A 14,891-nucleotide genomic window follows, 5' to 3' on the forward strand; every position below is an offset into this window, starting at 1 on the left:
AGGAGATGCGGATCCTTCTTTTTTGATTTTTTTAAATGCTATTTATTATAAGAAAATAACAACGACTGAATATTCAACTTTTCATTATATTGAATTAAATAATAATTAACAATTTTTATAGTTTAGAAAATATTTGTGCAGCAACTCTTTTCCAGACTGCACGACAATTGATCCATATTATATTTCGTCAACTTTAACATACAAGAATTAATAAAAAAAAGATTTAATACAAATAACGTTCTTTATTCTTTTTTAAATTTTCAATATATTTTCTATATCCTTCTAAAACTTTCTTCATCGTGATCTTACAAACCATTATGTGTCCCTTGTTTGCAAAGTATAAAGTACTTCCTATAAATACAAAAGACTCATCGATTTTAAATTAACAACAATCTTATTTTTTCCGACTTCAGCTAACTAATGCTATTATTAGCTAACTTAATTTAAGTCAATGTTTTGTACAGTTGAAATAGTTCTATGCACTAACAAACTAACACAATTTTCATTTCCTTTTCTCTAACATTTTATGTACGTGCTGACACCACTTTGTAAATAACAATTATTGTGAAACCGTTTACAACGATTTTATGAACCTCGAGTGTATCGATTTTTACGAGACATCGATATCGTGGATGATTATCGATTATCGATTCGACAACTCTAAATATTAATTATCGGTTTTTAACTGGACTTTCACTGGCCATTTTTTTTAATATTAAAAATTACACCTTCCATAAACCCGTGTCAAAAAAATGCGTTCTTATTTCTTATCTATTTCGTTATAAACGGTTTGAATATTGTGCATGCACTAATGTTAAATATTCTCTTTAATATCCTTTTATTTAATCTAGTCAGTGTACCCTATAATAATACTTATTTTTTTTTTAAAAAAACTAATGTTTATTCAAAACAATTTTTTAATAAAAAAAATTAAAGTTTTTATTCCCAATTTCGACCGAAAATTATAAAATGTAACTAAGACGAATAATAAACATATAATTTCTACACCACGATACTAATAAGGATACGTGTGTTACAGTATTGTCAACAGAGGAAAGCACGAGAAAATCGTCGAAGAAGCCAACACCCCCGTATCAGAGACGGTCGAGCCGCGAGTCTCCGTCATCCCAGCCCTTGATGTCAACGGGGCAAAGTAGTCCCGTCTAGACAGATATCATAGACAATTGTAAACAGCATCAAACAAGTGTTACATATTTTTTTTCTAAATCTTTATATAATTATCGATCAAAAAATAATTAAAGATAGGTATCCTGCGACCTTATTTTATGAATGATGTTCGAAAAAAGGGGGCGTGGCCTAAATTATTGCCCTTATTGGTCGTTTAAAATGTTTTTTTTTGTATTTTTGGCGCAGGAGTCCTAGTCCACAGAACAATGACGAAAGTCTGATGCTGTTTAACAATGTTTATATTAAGGAGATACTATACAAGATCTGTTATCACATGTCTACAATTAACTATGAAAATGAAATCCAATGAATTTATAAAAGTTTTAATATACAATAAGCATTATTTATAAAATTTTAATACATTTTATGAGCAATATATTAGTTAATTAATTCCATCTTTAAAACTGCTAAGGAAAAATGTTCAATAAGTATAAAGGTTTTAACTAAGTACCGATATCAATATGTCAATTATAATCACGCAGCTAGTAAAGGGAAGCAGCTAACAAAGGAGACAAGTTTCCTTTCCCTAGAGCCTCGATGGCGAACTTCTATTGGTTAAAATGCTATCATTTAAAAAAAAACAATAATATGCCTGTAAAGTGCTATCCAGGGCCGTCACTACTACTCCAGGCCCCTCTTTTCTGGGACGGTTTTTTAGATCCCAACTAATTTTCGGTGGCATATATCATCCATTATCAGCGTGCCAGAATTATTTCACGTACCAATGGTTCACCATCCCTGGTGTGGGGAATGGAAAAAATCACATCTGTCGCTTATTTTGACAATAACTCTCCCGTAGCTCTATTTTACAAACAACTGTGGATCGCCATATACTGCATCTGTTATATTTTTTGTATTATACGACTCATATACAGTCAGTAGACTTGTAGTCGGATCTTGTATTTTTTTAAACAAACCTTTTTTACTATATTTAGAGTATCATAGGGGTGCTTTGAAAATGAGTCTACTTAAAAATTTTGTAAATTGGATTTGATACCAACATTTTCTGTACAGTTGAAAAGGTCGTGGCATGATTTTAAGAAAAATATGCACACGTTTTATCATTTATATTTATTGAAATATAACTAACCTTGTACAGAAATTGGTTGAAATTGTTGCACGGGCCTTCATATGTTTTGGCACCGTATGCATAAAATCTGGAACAGATTATAAATCTTAAGACAAGAGGCACAGATAAGGAAATTGATTGACAAGAAATCAGTTTAAAAATCACTTCTTTCATACAATTATAGGCCTAATTGCTCGTCAAAATTGAGGCAGTGGTAAATCGAGTTGCTCTTAAAATTTATAATCTGTTCCGGTCATTGTTAAATTTGAAAATGTCATTTCATTGGCTGTATTTCACCTATAAAATGTTCTGTCTATATTTTGCAATAGATTTTGGGGTAAAGGGTTTATTCATAGTGTATTTTAATTAGGCTTGCGTGTCCAAGTACCGATTTTAATAGGAAAATAATCTTCAATAAATTTTGTTTTAAATGTACGCTTGGCTTCTGACTAGAGTTGTCTGCTGTATTTTTCATTAAATTCGCTTAAAATTTTGTTTAAGTACTATATGTAATTTGAAACTAACTATGGAATTCTAAATTTTAGGTTTGATGTCAGAATGAATATCGAAATTGACCTATATTTTTAAAATAAAGTTTCTAAATACAAGTTACGATAATTCTATATCTATTTGATATTTACAGATAAATATTTGAGCCATGCTAGAGAAAAATCTAACATTTTTAAACAGTCACGTGGTCTCGCATATAGAAAAAATTTAGATCTGTATTTCGACATTATCATTATCATGGCTGTTTAAGGAATTTAAATTTTAAATTAAATCCCTTTTTAGTTTTAAGGAGACAGCACGTAGTTCGAAGCCCATATTTTTGCTTTATTTTCACTTAGAACTTAGTTACCAGACAAACTTTTCACATGACTGGTTTTATAGGTGAAACAGATGTGAAGCGAGTTGTCAAGGCAGTCGCACAAATGTACCAACGAGATCAGTATTTTGTTATGAACAAACTGTTATGTTTGAATATTGCAATACATTTTGTATGGACTGTATTGTTTGCATTTTATTTAATTCCCAAGTGTCTATTATTACGTGTTTTCGTGTGGATCCTGGATATGGAATATGATGTGAATATCAATGACCCAGCTAGGTAACCAAGGGCCCGGGTGGAAAAAAATTGGTCTTGCGGCACAGCACCAGTCGCGTCGCGGCCTTCACTGTTCCGAGGGACCTGGTCGATCGCAAAAAAAGAAACAAACTGTTAAGTAAGTTGTTTTAGTAAGTTTTCACATGGTGATGACTTAAAACAAGTCACTGTTCGGGGAGCCTCGTGGACTTGGAAGGGGGGATGCACTGCATGTCTAGCCCTAAGGTATCTTCTCCTCTGCTTAACATTCTCTATATTATAGTTGTGAAGTAAATACATAAATATATATAATAAGAAACATGTTAATAATGCTCGGTTCCTTTGTTCAAGAGTGGCTAATTGGGTATTTGACAAATTTTCGTAAAGTACTTTAAAATGTTCTAGAGTCTCTAAAGATACGCTTAACAATTGTTTTTTTTATATTTAGAGCCATTTTAATAGAAAAAAGACAGTTTTAATAAATACATTTTGTGTTTCCCGCTGAAACGCTAAGTCACGTGACAAATAAGGGGCGTGACGTCATGATGTAATACTCTTAATGTAAACAATACGTGAGATTCGTTTATTATTCAAGATTATAAAAAGGCCAATACAATAAAATACCTTATAAGTAGCAAACCTGATGGTATTATTAACTACATTTCTCCTGGTTATGGTGGCAGGATTAGCGATGTATGTTTGGTTGAAAATTGCATTTTTTAGATCATTGGGAACCTGGTGCGATTATACTAGCTGATAGAGGATTCAAGCATATTGAGTAACTGTTATTACAAAAGGGATGTAGTTTAGTGAGACCGTCAAGTGTATCAGTTAAGTCTAATTAAACCAAAGTTGAAGCTCGAAAAACTAAGGAGATAGCAAGTTTACTGATACACATTTAAGAGTCATCCGACGTCTAAGGGAGTTCTCAATGTTAAAACCGCATTCAGTTGTCAATACAAATTTAATTAAGTTTTTGGATGATTGCATTGTTATTGCATGTGCCTTAATTAATTTACAAGGCTCCCTAATTAAAAACATTTGACGAATAGAAACAAAATTTAGAATAAAATGTTTTATTTTCCTATATTTAGTTATAAAAATAAGTTTTTACAATAGATTGTAAACTTTATTCTTCCAAAACTTTACAACTTTAGATAAAATATCATTTACTTTGATCTCATCATACTCTATTGGTATTACATGGACTTTATTATTTTTTTGAAATTTCCAATCTGCCACACAAAATTAACCTTTTGTTAAATTACTCACATACATTTGCAAAAGAACTTAGACTGCAAACTTTTCTGTGATTGTGTTGTTACATATATAATATAAAACTTTTTTGGCTTGTTGGACATTTAATTTCAATAACTGTGTCACCCTTTAAAATACCATCTGGCGATGCAGCTACCATTGGGAATTTTGGCTGATAATAAAACCACATTCTACAATCTTGTCATATTTTTTTCCAACTCCTTTCTTACTACTTCTTCCAATGATTTTCCTCTTTTCATGGTTGGAGTATCTGGTACTTTAGCTCCCATTATTAAGGCAACCAAGGATCCAACAGTTGTTTTGCATGTTGAAACATCAATTGCTTTTGATGCTTTTATTCCTGAAAAGAAAATTCATTTTTTTTTTAATGTTAAACTAGTGACTGCCTGGTGGCCACATATACATTTATATCCCCACTAGGATGCCCTGTAGAATGGGTGCCCAACCCATATGAATGTGAACACAAACATCAAAGACTAGTAAAGCTACAAGACTTATTTACATTTTGAGATTGCATCTCCAATGGAAACATATAATTCCAATATATATTAATCTAAGACAGCATTTTCCAACCTTTCTTAGCTGTGGACCACTAAATGAGCAAAGATGATCACCACAGACCTCCTTATATCACAATAAAATGCTTCTCTTAAGCACAACCTGAAACTTCATATAGCTTTAACATTGAAATCAGCCGACTCTAGATATGTCCACAGACCCCAAGTTGGGAATTTTGCTCTAGAACATTGATTTTAAATATCTTATTAGTTCAATCCTAACAGTATCAAATCACATTTAAAAAGGCAACATCACATTTAAATGCAATCAAATACCTATAAATAATTAATAATACCTTAACTCATGCCATGCTTGAATTTTGTGTTGTGCTTGAGTCAGACTTTCCACAAAATTTATATTTTCTTGTGTAAAAACACCATTAATTTTGGCTAAAAACGTTTCACAGTCACTTCCTTTCTTACGCTTGATGCTCTAATAATGCATCGAGAACTGAAGAATGTCGGGCACTTTGTAATCAGATTGATGTTTTAGGATTTGAGTGAGCATATGAATTAGCATCATCACCATACAACTGTCTTGATGATCTGTAAAAATAGAAATAAAGCATCACAGATAGCCATAATACGAGAAACTTTTCGTTGAAAAGATTTTACACAAATAACAAGTACCTAACCAGAGTAAGATTCTTCATAAGTAATGATTTTATTGGTAACATAATAATGTATTATTTGTATTTATAGTCTACAAAGTAAACATGTACCTATCACATGCATGACACAAAGGTTATTTTATAGCAAAACAAAATAAGGCTAAGTACATAAATCAAACTGTAATCTATTGTGAATTGAACAAAATATCAGAAAACAATAGTTTTGTACTTACAATAAAGTTTCCACGTTCCTAAATTCTGCAGAACAAAAGTCCGGGTTTGAGGCAAAGAAATTTGCGATCATAAAAGACTCCATTTTTGGCAAATTTGCACAGTCAGTTTTAATAAAACCAATTTCCATGTTTTTTTTCGGTAAAGTGCACCTTGGACACGAATTAATCATATAAATATTAATGAAACCTGCGAATAAAACGCGCCATAATCTTTTTCGGAATGACAAGACATTACATATAATACATCGTGACGTCACGTTCTCTAGTCTTGGTCGCTTGAGACGTTTCTTGTAAATGATGCACAGATTCAAAAACTCTTATTTTCATTTAGGAAAATAAAATATTTAATAATTTTTATTTGTAATTTAAGTCAAATATTCTTAATTAACACCTTAAATTATATAATCTTCAATACCAAATTTATTTATTTTTTTACTATGTCAAATACCCAATTTTAGGGCCATTAATTCATTCTGCATGTCAACGGGAATACTCTTTGGTTATTTATCAATGATACTACTTAGTAATAAAAATTAAAAACATTCGATTTTCAAAACACTGTCACTGTCACTTCAACACTATCAACACCACCAAATTACTGCACAATCCAATATGTCTGAAATATAAAGCCAAAAACAAATATGTAAACAGCAAGACTTACCATCCACCACCACCGGCATAACTCTCTGAATAGCTAGCTTTCATAATGGGTAAGCCCAAGTACGATCCGCCGACTCCCAACTACCCATACAAAATATCTAAGAGATTAAACATGCTGAGTGTTCCGAAAAAACGTATATTAGATACAGGAGAAGGGATGCCGGCCTACACGCCCCGGGGGATACGGAAGTCGGCGCTGTATAGTCACATCAGTGATAGAGTTAACGACGCTGCCTACCCCTATTTACGGTAAGACAGTGTTTAGTTTTTCTATAGAATAACAACTATTCTGTTTAGTTTCATGGCTCTTTGAATTTTGATCTTGTGGCACTATACTTATACGGGCTGTAAATCTGGAGGTCCTAGGTTAAAACCCCAGGTTAGGCAGTACTTTATCTGAAAAAAATGTTTTTCAGTCGGTTTCTAATCTTGAAGAAAGCATATAAACACATGTTCAGCAAAAATCGTTTAGAACGGATAGATCATATGATTGAAGCAGCCAACGCCACCTGTTATTCAAAACTCGCAAACTGTGTGATCGATCTTAAAAAACAAGACACTAAGGAAGTTAAGAAGAAGAAGGGATGGTCTGAATCCGAATGGAAGAAACATATGGATTACATTAGCCAAATAGCCGGTCCCAAACGGGACTTCAAACCGCCACCGTTAAGAGTAAGTGATTTCATATAAGGCAAAAAAATATAAGTGAGCTGTAGATAAATGCCGTGGCTGCCCATAAACTGTAGTAATACAACCGAGAACACTGGAGATGAGCTGGAATATTTAAAAATTTCGCTCTTCTGCATGGCAGCAGAAAAAGCAAAACTTACTATACCTAACGACACGTGCTATCGCATTTTGAAAATTTAAGCCCTCCTATATCTCGACACTGTTATTGTCTTGGCTGTTTAAAAGATTAAAAAAAAATCTCTTAGCTTTACATAAATATCTTTACATATATATCTTATTTTTCCAACAGAGAGGAAAGTCTAAGCCATTGGACGAATTATTACCGAGGATAAACCAAATTTGTTTCTTCCCGGAGTTCAAGCTCTACAAGAGATTATCTCAAGATACTGGATACAGGAATCCAGTTAAGGTAATATTCTGATAATAATAGTTTCTGATTTGTTATGTTTTACCCATTTTTCGATTCCTGGAATCTTTCTGCTGTATGTCTAAGATTTCTGATCATTCACGATGTTTTCAAATTGGTTCGATCTATTTATAAAGATGTTATTTTTAATAACATTATCATAAGTTTACAAGACTGCCTCTGTAGCCTAGTTGTACTGCATGTGCGGTACGGTAGCGCTCCGAGTTCCTCGGTTCGAATCCTGGAATCGGGCAAAGTGATATTCGCGATTTTCTACTCAATATCAGCTCGGTGTCTGGAATTTGTGCCTGATATGGCGATAGATTCACCATCTATCATGGGACGGAACACGCTTGGCAAAAAGTGGGTGCTGTAGTTGCGCCTCTGTATAAATGCGTCCTTCGGGGATAAATGCGTGATGTGTGTTTCTTTGTAAGCTTACAAGAATTTTAAGTCGTAATCAAATTTATTTCGTTTTCTATTTCTAGGTGGCGCCCAAAGCCCTAACATACGTAATATCAGACAGAGTGAAGAAGCTAGCCACTCCGAGAGCTATACCGCAGCCGGACAGCTTTTAAAACCAATTTGAATTCAATATTGAATGTCTCTCAATGCCACTATACCGAGATACCACAAAAATGATATAGTAATATAATATGTTTAAGGTAGTGTGAAATGTAACTTAACAATAATTTTGGGAAGTGCAAAGCAACCAATCGTGGAATTACCATCAAATTCTTCGAAAATCGAACCGGTTGTATAATAAATAAACCAAAAGATAATACAATAAAATTTTACATTGTAACCAGAATTATTGTAGTATTTAGTTTGGTTAAGTTGAACAAAATGTTTTAGACGCATTGAGACTATGTTTTATAATGAATTCAAACAGCCAAACGGAATAAAAACAGTAATCAACAATTAAATTGTTTTATTGTGTATTTACAGTTTACACTGGTAACTACATAAAATAAATACTGAGTGTTACAATTGTCCTATGATTTGCAGATCACGATTTTAAAATAATTTATAAATAAATCTTATAATAGGCGCGGTGGGCTTGTCTAAACGAGGCTGCTGATGACTGCATGGGTGAAGTCTTTGGTGGTGGACTGGCCGCCAAGGTCCTTCGTCCTCACTCTACCGTCTGACAAGACCCTGGAAACGTTTGGGAATACATTTATTTAACGATTTCATATTAATTTATGTTTCAGTATCGTTGCTATAATTAAAAAGAAAATTTGACACTATCGATTTTAATGAATGATCCCTTTTTTTAGATCGATCTCGAAAGTGTGCAAATTGAGATATTTTTTTACAGTTATAAGAGACTTATTTTGATTGGTTTACCAAAACGTCGTAACAAAAGGCTGAATATTTCAATTCTTCTCTTACTACTTTTGTCAGTCGCTTCCATCTAGAGATTGCAACTAGGGCTGCCCTAAAATATCCTCATCTGAAAAATCACATAGCTGCATTCAAAACGATACTAACTTATTGATAGCGTTCTTGATCATCTTCGAGTAAGAGTGAAGGTTGACGTGGGCCAGCAGGTTGGCCGAGCAGAGCAGCATGGCGGTCGGGTTAGCGATGTTCTTGCCCACGGCGCCAGAGAAAATGTGACGAGCACCCTGGACACGAAATAGGTTTCAATATTTTGCTATTTGTTGTTATTGCCGTATAATAGATGGCATGGCCATATGAGTTACAATTTCAATTCACTTGTACAATAGCGAGTATTGTATATCTTCGATAAATTGACAATACATTGAGCAAATCCATTATGACAACTACAAATAGATTGAATGAATCGATATCTGAGATCTAGTTTTTGAGCATCGATCCTTGGTACTCGATAATAAAATTTAGGCTTCATAATTCAAAACAGTTGCAGCACATTTTTTTCCGTTCTACCCTCTTTAACCAACAAATGGCCAGTGGTCATTCAAAGACTACTATAAACTAACCTGTTCGAACACAGCGCACTCGGCACTATACGAAGCGCCCGCGACGACGCCCGCGCCGCCCACCAGCCCGCTGGCGAGGTTGTCCACGATGTTACCGTACAAGTTCGGCGTCACCATCACGTCGAACTGGTTCGGGTTCGACACCATCTGCATCGTGCAGTTGTCGACAATCATCTTCTCGAACTGGATGCGCGGGTAAAGTTTGGCCATCTGGAAAATAAGTTGACTGATATAATATCTCTTTCAATCATCTATTGTAAACGCAAAGACCTCTCGTTAAATTTTATTTGGTTATATAATGTTAAATGCCACGCACAACTATAAAAGATTGATTTGTTTCTTATCTAATTTTTAAGCAGGAGAAGACAATGAGGAGAAAATATATTTTTTAGGCTTCTGACTCATGGCTATATGAACAATAAACATGTCAAACAAAGTTAACAGCAAGTATCTATAACCACTTAAAATTATGGTGTTGATTCATCATCTCATTCCGAATTACCTAAGCCACTTGGTAGATACCAACCTCCTCACAGCTTCGCAAGAACAGACCATCACCCAGCTTCATGATGTTGGCCTTGTGCACGGCAGTGACCTTCTTACGGCCCATCTTTACGGCATAGTCGAACGCGAACTTCGCGATACGCTCAGACTTAGCTGCCGTGATGATTTTTAAGCACTCCACCACACCTGCAACATTTGAGTTGCATTAGCAAGTCTTCATTAGATAAGGAAACATAGGATATTAACTTATCATTGTTGCTATAGATATAACATTAGCAATATCGTCAGCAAAGTAAAAAGTTCCCAGAGATTTTTTTTTATATCGATAAATAGATTTTGACCCCTAACATCGATAATATCAAGGACATATAGGAAGCTATTCTTTTCTTCTGAGCATAGCGGATACACGGAAATCGGTTACAATATTTTCCTTTGAAGAATGTTAAAACGCAGAGCCAAGCAATCACCTGAGAATTCTCGTAAAAAAAATTGAGCCGCATTCAAATTATCGATACTTTTCATCTCAGTATCGAATACAATCAAGTAATCCATACTACCAAATAACTACTTAAAACTCTATTCAGTAAATCATATCAATAACCCTTACCAGGCACAGACTCGTGCTCCAACGCGGAGTACTCTCCTTCGGTCTGCTCTCTGATGATGATGCAGTCCACGTCGTGGTGGCGGCACTTCACATTAGGCAGCGACTTCACATGCACCACATTCGCGTACAAGTCCAGAGCGTTACGCAGCTTCATGTTCAGGGTCTGAAGCTCGCCGGTGTGGGAGAAGTCAGGCGTGGCGAGGATACCCTGAGGGAAAAATTATAATAGGCGAGCTAGATCAGGTATTTAGTACTGTAATTGCTTGTACTGAAAATATGTTATGAAGGAACCACTGCAATTTTAACAGGTGGACTGATAAAATATTCAAAGATTTATTATTATTAGCATTTATGGACAAATTTTAAACAGAATGGCCATCTTTAAATTATTATATTATTGCATCACAATTGTACCAATTTATAACATTGTTTATCCTTACATATGTACAGAGGTATATTGACAATACAATACACTTCAGAATTTTTACCTTAATGCAGATCTTGTTTCTGGCGATGGAGTTGACAACATCCTCCAGCGGCGCGCTGAGCGTCGGGTTCACTTCAGAGAAGAAAAATGATTCGAAGTCCACTGGGATGCTGGCCGCCTTTGTATTAGAAAAATAATAAAATGAACTAAATAAGACTAAAATGATGTCACCTATATGTTCTGGTAAAATAATTATCATACTAATACTAATATACTTGCGACGGAATTTGACACACTAATAAAATGTCCTGTACTTTTTTACTGTACTGTTTTAGAAAGAAAAAAACATAATTAGTAGCACTTTTGCTCCAGCAAAGGATCTTCACCCAAGTGGAGTATTGCAACCCCTGATTTACCAATAAAGTCAAGATTACAATTGAAGTGTACAGATTCTTAATATGAAAACGTATTTGTTGTATGTAGACTTTTTAACTTATAACATTGCTGTAGTAATAATTCTCACCTTGAATACTTCTTGTACCGAGTAAACTAACTCAGGGCCGACACCATCTCCAGGGATGAGGGTGCACTTGATACGACCCTCCTTTGTGGCATTAGGTTGCTAAAACACATGCAAAGTGCATATTATAGCTTATGCGATAGTATTTGTACTTGTATAATTATCCATATACCATAATGTACTAAACAAATAAAAAGAATTATAGACCACATACATCATAAACTTTAAAATAGTTAACATATTCTAAAATAAAATTAAAAAAAACATAAAGACTAACAATTATAGAGAATATTATTTTTCTATTTCTTTTTCTGTTTGGTTTATTTCTTCTTGCCAAATTGCCTACTCATAGAACATTTTGCTTACCATATAAATGTCTGAAATATTGAATTGTTATTCAATATTGAGATAATAATTAAAAAATACTTAACATACACAATAAACTATTAGATGATATGAAACAACTTAGATAATATCCAATCATTAAACTAATATACTTTGGAAACAATATAATAACATTTATTTACATATAATAACTACATCAAGAATAATATAAGATACAAAGATCAAGGTAAAGCAATGTTTACAAACAAGTGCATAGATAAAATAATAAAGACATAAATAATAATGTATCATCTAAGACATTTTTTAATATTGTTTTACACTGTCCTGTGTTTTGGGTTTTCATAAATTAAAACTTGCCCAGGGTCTGCAAATTACAATACTATTACAACCTGTTAAACAGAATATACTTTTGATCTCAGCTTTGTAACAGGAGAACTTAACAACAATCTCATCACTGAGTGTCAAAAAATACATGTTGATAAGACTTTACATAAGCAGCAGTAGTAATATTCACATACCAAAAATACCTTACGTATCTTACCTGCAAAATATGTATGAAACAAAATGACAACTATGCAAGCCCTATATACACAGTTACAAGTTAAACAATGCATTTGGACAACACAAGGGCTGCATTGAACATACACAATGCATGCTATGACTCTCATACCTAAATGTGTTATGGTTTCCCCCATGATATGTTAAAATATCAACCATCCTATTCAATGTATATATATTCAATGTATTAAACATATTTTACTCATTTAAATCTTTCTCCCACATATGTCAGAATAGATTAAATTATTTGCATGAACCCATTGTTATCCATGTATTGAAATGAGTAAAACTTGTTTAAACTCAATTATACTTTTACAAATAATATAGCCAATTTCTCACCGACACATCAAATTTTGAGGATCTTTTGAAATAAGAATTTATTCTCTATCATAAAATAAAGACTGATTTTATATGCCAACAATTATAATAAAACCAATTTATACATTAGCAATTTACAATATAAAATATATATATTTTTTTTATATCCAATTCAACAAAAATAATATAAGAATAGAATGGTTATAATGCTAAGGACCATCAAAACATACAGCATACATAAATAGGTAGCATGCACTTGAAAGAAAACAGCTTACGGACTTATTGGAAGACCAACATGTAGGCCCTGATACAACTCAAGAACAAATAAATTAAATTAACAATGTTTTTGGTAACAAAAATAAATAATTTGTGCCAATCAGTTATGTACAGCCAATTCATTTGAAACAATTTATATCAAATCCAATTTTATTCTAAATAATTTGATTCAAAATTTAGTGCCAAATAATACAATATACATACAATAAAAAATAATTTTGAATACATTTGAATATTAATGCAAGCTATGAAACAAACTCTTAATATAATTATTGGAGGTTCGGTAATTTTTCAAATGGATTTTAAAAATAATATAAAAATTAAAACTTAATAATTGGGAAAATTTCATAAACCGTAAAGGTTTTACTTTGTGAGCCAATTTTATTATATTCCTAAAAAATATCTGTGTTGTAATATATAATTTGACCAAAGGTTCTAAAGCTTCAGATTCAAAATTTATATATCTATACCTACCATTACATGATACAATTCATATATATTTACACCAATTGAACCATAGGTTTTGGTTATAAATTTATGTATAAATTATGAAAATCATATTTGTAACAGTATGCTTCACAGCCTGCATAGTATATCAGGGATACTTGCTATTAGTAGACAGTTAGTATTCTCACCATGGCGCCGAATGGTGCAAAACGTACATTTTTCTCACAGTTTACCGAACTTGTGTGGACACCTTTACCAACATGTTGAGATCCCTGGAAATAATAATCATTGTTGTACAGTTTTATTAAATATCACATTTAATTTATACAAATTTGTTCAATCCCCTGCCCTTATCACACTGCAATTAAAGTTCTAATTAAATAATATTTGAAAACATAACATGGAAACAATTTTGCTTAGTTCTGTGACTGACTATCCACCTGACCAAAACCACATTAGGGAAATACAAACCTAGGTGGATTGTATGGTACAAAATGTTATTTTCAATAAACATACAGAATTAAACAAATCTTTAAACAAAGATTATTTTTCTTTTTTTTTCTTTTCCATGATCTACTAAGTAGTCTACTGAATTTGTGCTCATTTCTTTTATGCTGAACAAATTGCGTGGATTGTTTGTTAAAACAATCACGTGACTTTATAAGGAAATTGTAAGATGATTACTGAGAGCGAACGAGCTGTCATAATGTTCTTGATCAATATGTGAATTTGAAGTACATTTAATATACGCGTCATATCACGTGAGAGCAATCATTGTTAAAGGAATTGTTTAATGCGCAATAATGTTTTTTGTTTTGACAAATTAATGCAGAGGTTGATATGGTATACAAACAAAGACACCACATCAATTTTAAAACAAAATCTATACAGTCTTACTAAGTAGCATTGTTACGAAACACAATTTATGCGATTTTATAGAAAATATTTATAATTATAACACAATACCTGAACAAGGGCACGGAAAACATTTCTGCTAATAAGAGACATTTTAACTTTATAGACGAAAAACCTTTTAAAAGGTTATTTTCTTTTGAATTATTTTTGGACCGCCTTTGCTCTGCAAAGACGTAACCTTCAATGATTTCGTTTCACGTAACAGTTAATATGACAATTTGTGACAGACTG

At 32.9% G+C, this 14,891-nt stretch overlaps 3 protein-coding genes and 1 long non-coding RNA gene across 9 annotated transcripts in view; 2 read left to right on the top strand and 2 right to left on the bottom strand.

Annotated features, from left to right (window-relative positions):
- The window catches only part of LOC115455094 (ileal sodium/bile acid cotransporter), a 36,722-nt gene extending 33,455 nt beyond the window's left edge, over window positions 1–3,267 (top strand). For all 4 annotated transcript variants that reach the window (XM_037439953.1, XM_037439954.1, XM_037439952.1 and 1 more), the window contains one exon: window positions 1,040–3,267. In XM_037439953.1, the coding sequence (XP_037295850.1) occupies window positions 1,040–1,167 (128 nt within the window). In that variant the 3' untranslated portion in view covers window positions 1,168–3,267. The remainder of the gene's footprint in view (window positions 1–1,039) is intronic.
- A 69-nt stretch (window positions 3,268–3,336) lies between these two features.
- On the top strand, window positions 3,337–8,697 carry LOC115450686. Of its 2 annotated transcripts, none has more exons than XM_037439959.1 (4): window positions 3,337–3,480; window positions 7,097–7,352; window positions 7,660–7,779; window positions 8,265–8,697. In XM_037439959.1, exons 1-4 carry the CDS (start codon window positions 3,353–3,355, stop codon window positions 8,352–8,354), a joined length of 594 nt encoding a protein of 197 aa, XP_037295856.1. In that variant the 5' UTR covers window positions 3,337–3,352; the 3' UTR covers window positions 8,355–8,697. The 2 variants fall into 2 exon arrangements, with proteins under 2 accessions (XP_037295856.1, XP_030034617.1); XM_030178757.2 differs by lacking the exon at window positions 3,337–3,480 and adding an exon at window positions 6,554–6,929.
- Window positions 4,796–6,273, bottom strand: LOC119189668. Its single transcript, XR_005112525.1, has 3 exons — window positions 6,021–6,273; window positions 5,473–5,722; window positions 4,796–4,959 (listed from the first exon to the last, which is right to left on the bottom strand). It is a non-coding gene; the product is annotated as an uncharacterized LOC119189668 (long non-coding RNA).
- Window positions 8,693–14,863, bottom strand: LOC115450685 (isocitrate dehydrogenase [NAD] subunit beta, mitochondrial). Of its 2 annotated transcripts, none has more exons than XM_037439956.1 (9): window positions 14,712–14,863; window positions 13,934–14,017; window positions 11,805–11,903; window positions 11,343–11,459; window positions 10,855–11,062; window positions 10,270–10,433; window positions 9,744–9,953; window positions 9,271–9,407; window positions 8,693–8,934 (listed from the first exon to the last, which is right to left on the bottom strand). In XM_037439956.1, the coding sequence occupies exons 1-9, from the start codon at window positions 14,751–14,753 to the stop codon at window positions 8,841–8,843; spliced, it is 1,155 nt and encodes a 384-aa protein (XP_037295853.1). In that variant the 5' UTR covers window positions 14,754–14,863; the 3' UTR covers window positions 8,693–8,840. The 2 variants fall into 2 exon arrangements, with proteins under 2 accessions (XP_037295853.1, XP_037295854.1); XM_037439957.1 differs by having other exon boundaries at window positions 13,961–14,017; window positions 14,712–14,861.
- Between the last annotated feature and the right edge of the window lie 28 nt (window positions 14,864–14,891).

This window comes from Manduca sexta, chromosome 18, assembly GCF_014839805.1.
Source record: "Manduca sexta isolate Smith_Timp_Sample1 chromosome 18, JHU_Msex_v1.0, whole genome shotgun sequence".
NCBI lineage: Eukaryota > Metazoa > Arthropoda > Insecta > Lepidoptera > Sphingidae > Manduca > Manduca sexta.

Coding starts and splice junctions, on each gene's coding strand:
- LOC115450686 (XM_030178757.2), top strand. CDS start 6,727: ATGGGTAAGCCCAAGTACGATCCGCCGACTCCCAACTACCCATACAAA. Junction 7,353..7,659: donor TCAAACCGCCACCGTTAAGA/GTAAGTGATTTC, acceptor TTTTTCCAACAG/AGAGGAAAGTCTAAGCCATT. Junction 7,780..8,264: donor GATACAGGAATCCAGTTAAG/GTAATATTCTGA, acceptor TTCTATTTCTAG/GTGGCGCCCAAAGCCCTAAC.
- LOC115450685 (XM_037439956.1), bottom strand. CDS start 14,753: ATGTCTCTTATTAGCAGAAATGTTTTCCGTGCCCTTGTTCAG. Junction 10,434..10,854: donor GGAGCACGAGTCTGTGCCTG/GTAAGGGTTATT, acceptor CAAATGTTGCAG/GTGTGGTGGAGTGCTTAAAA. Junction 8,935..9,270: donor ATCAAGAACGCTATCAATAA/GTTAGTATCGTT, acceptor AAACGTTTCCAG/GGTCTTGTCAGACGGTAGAG.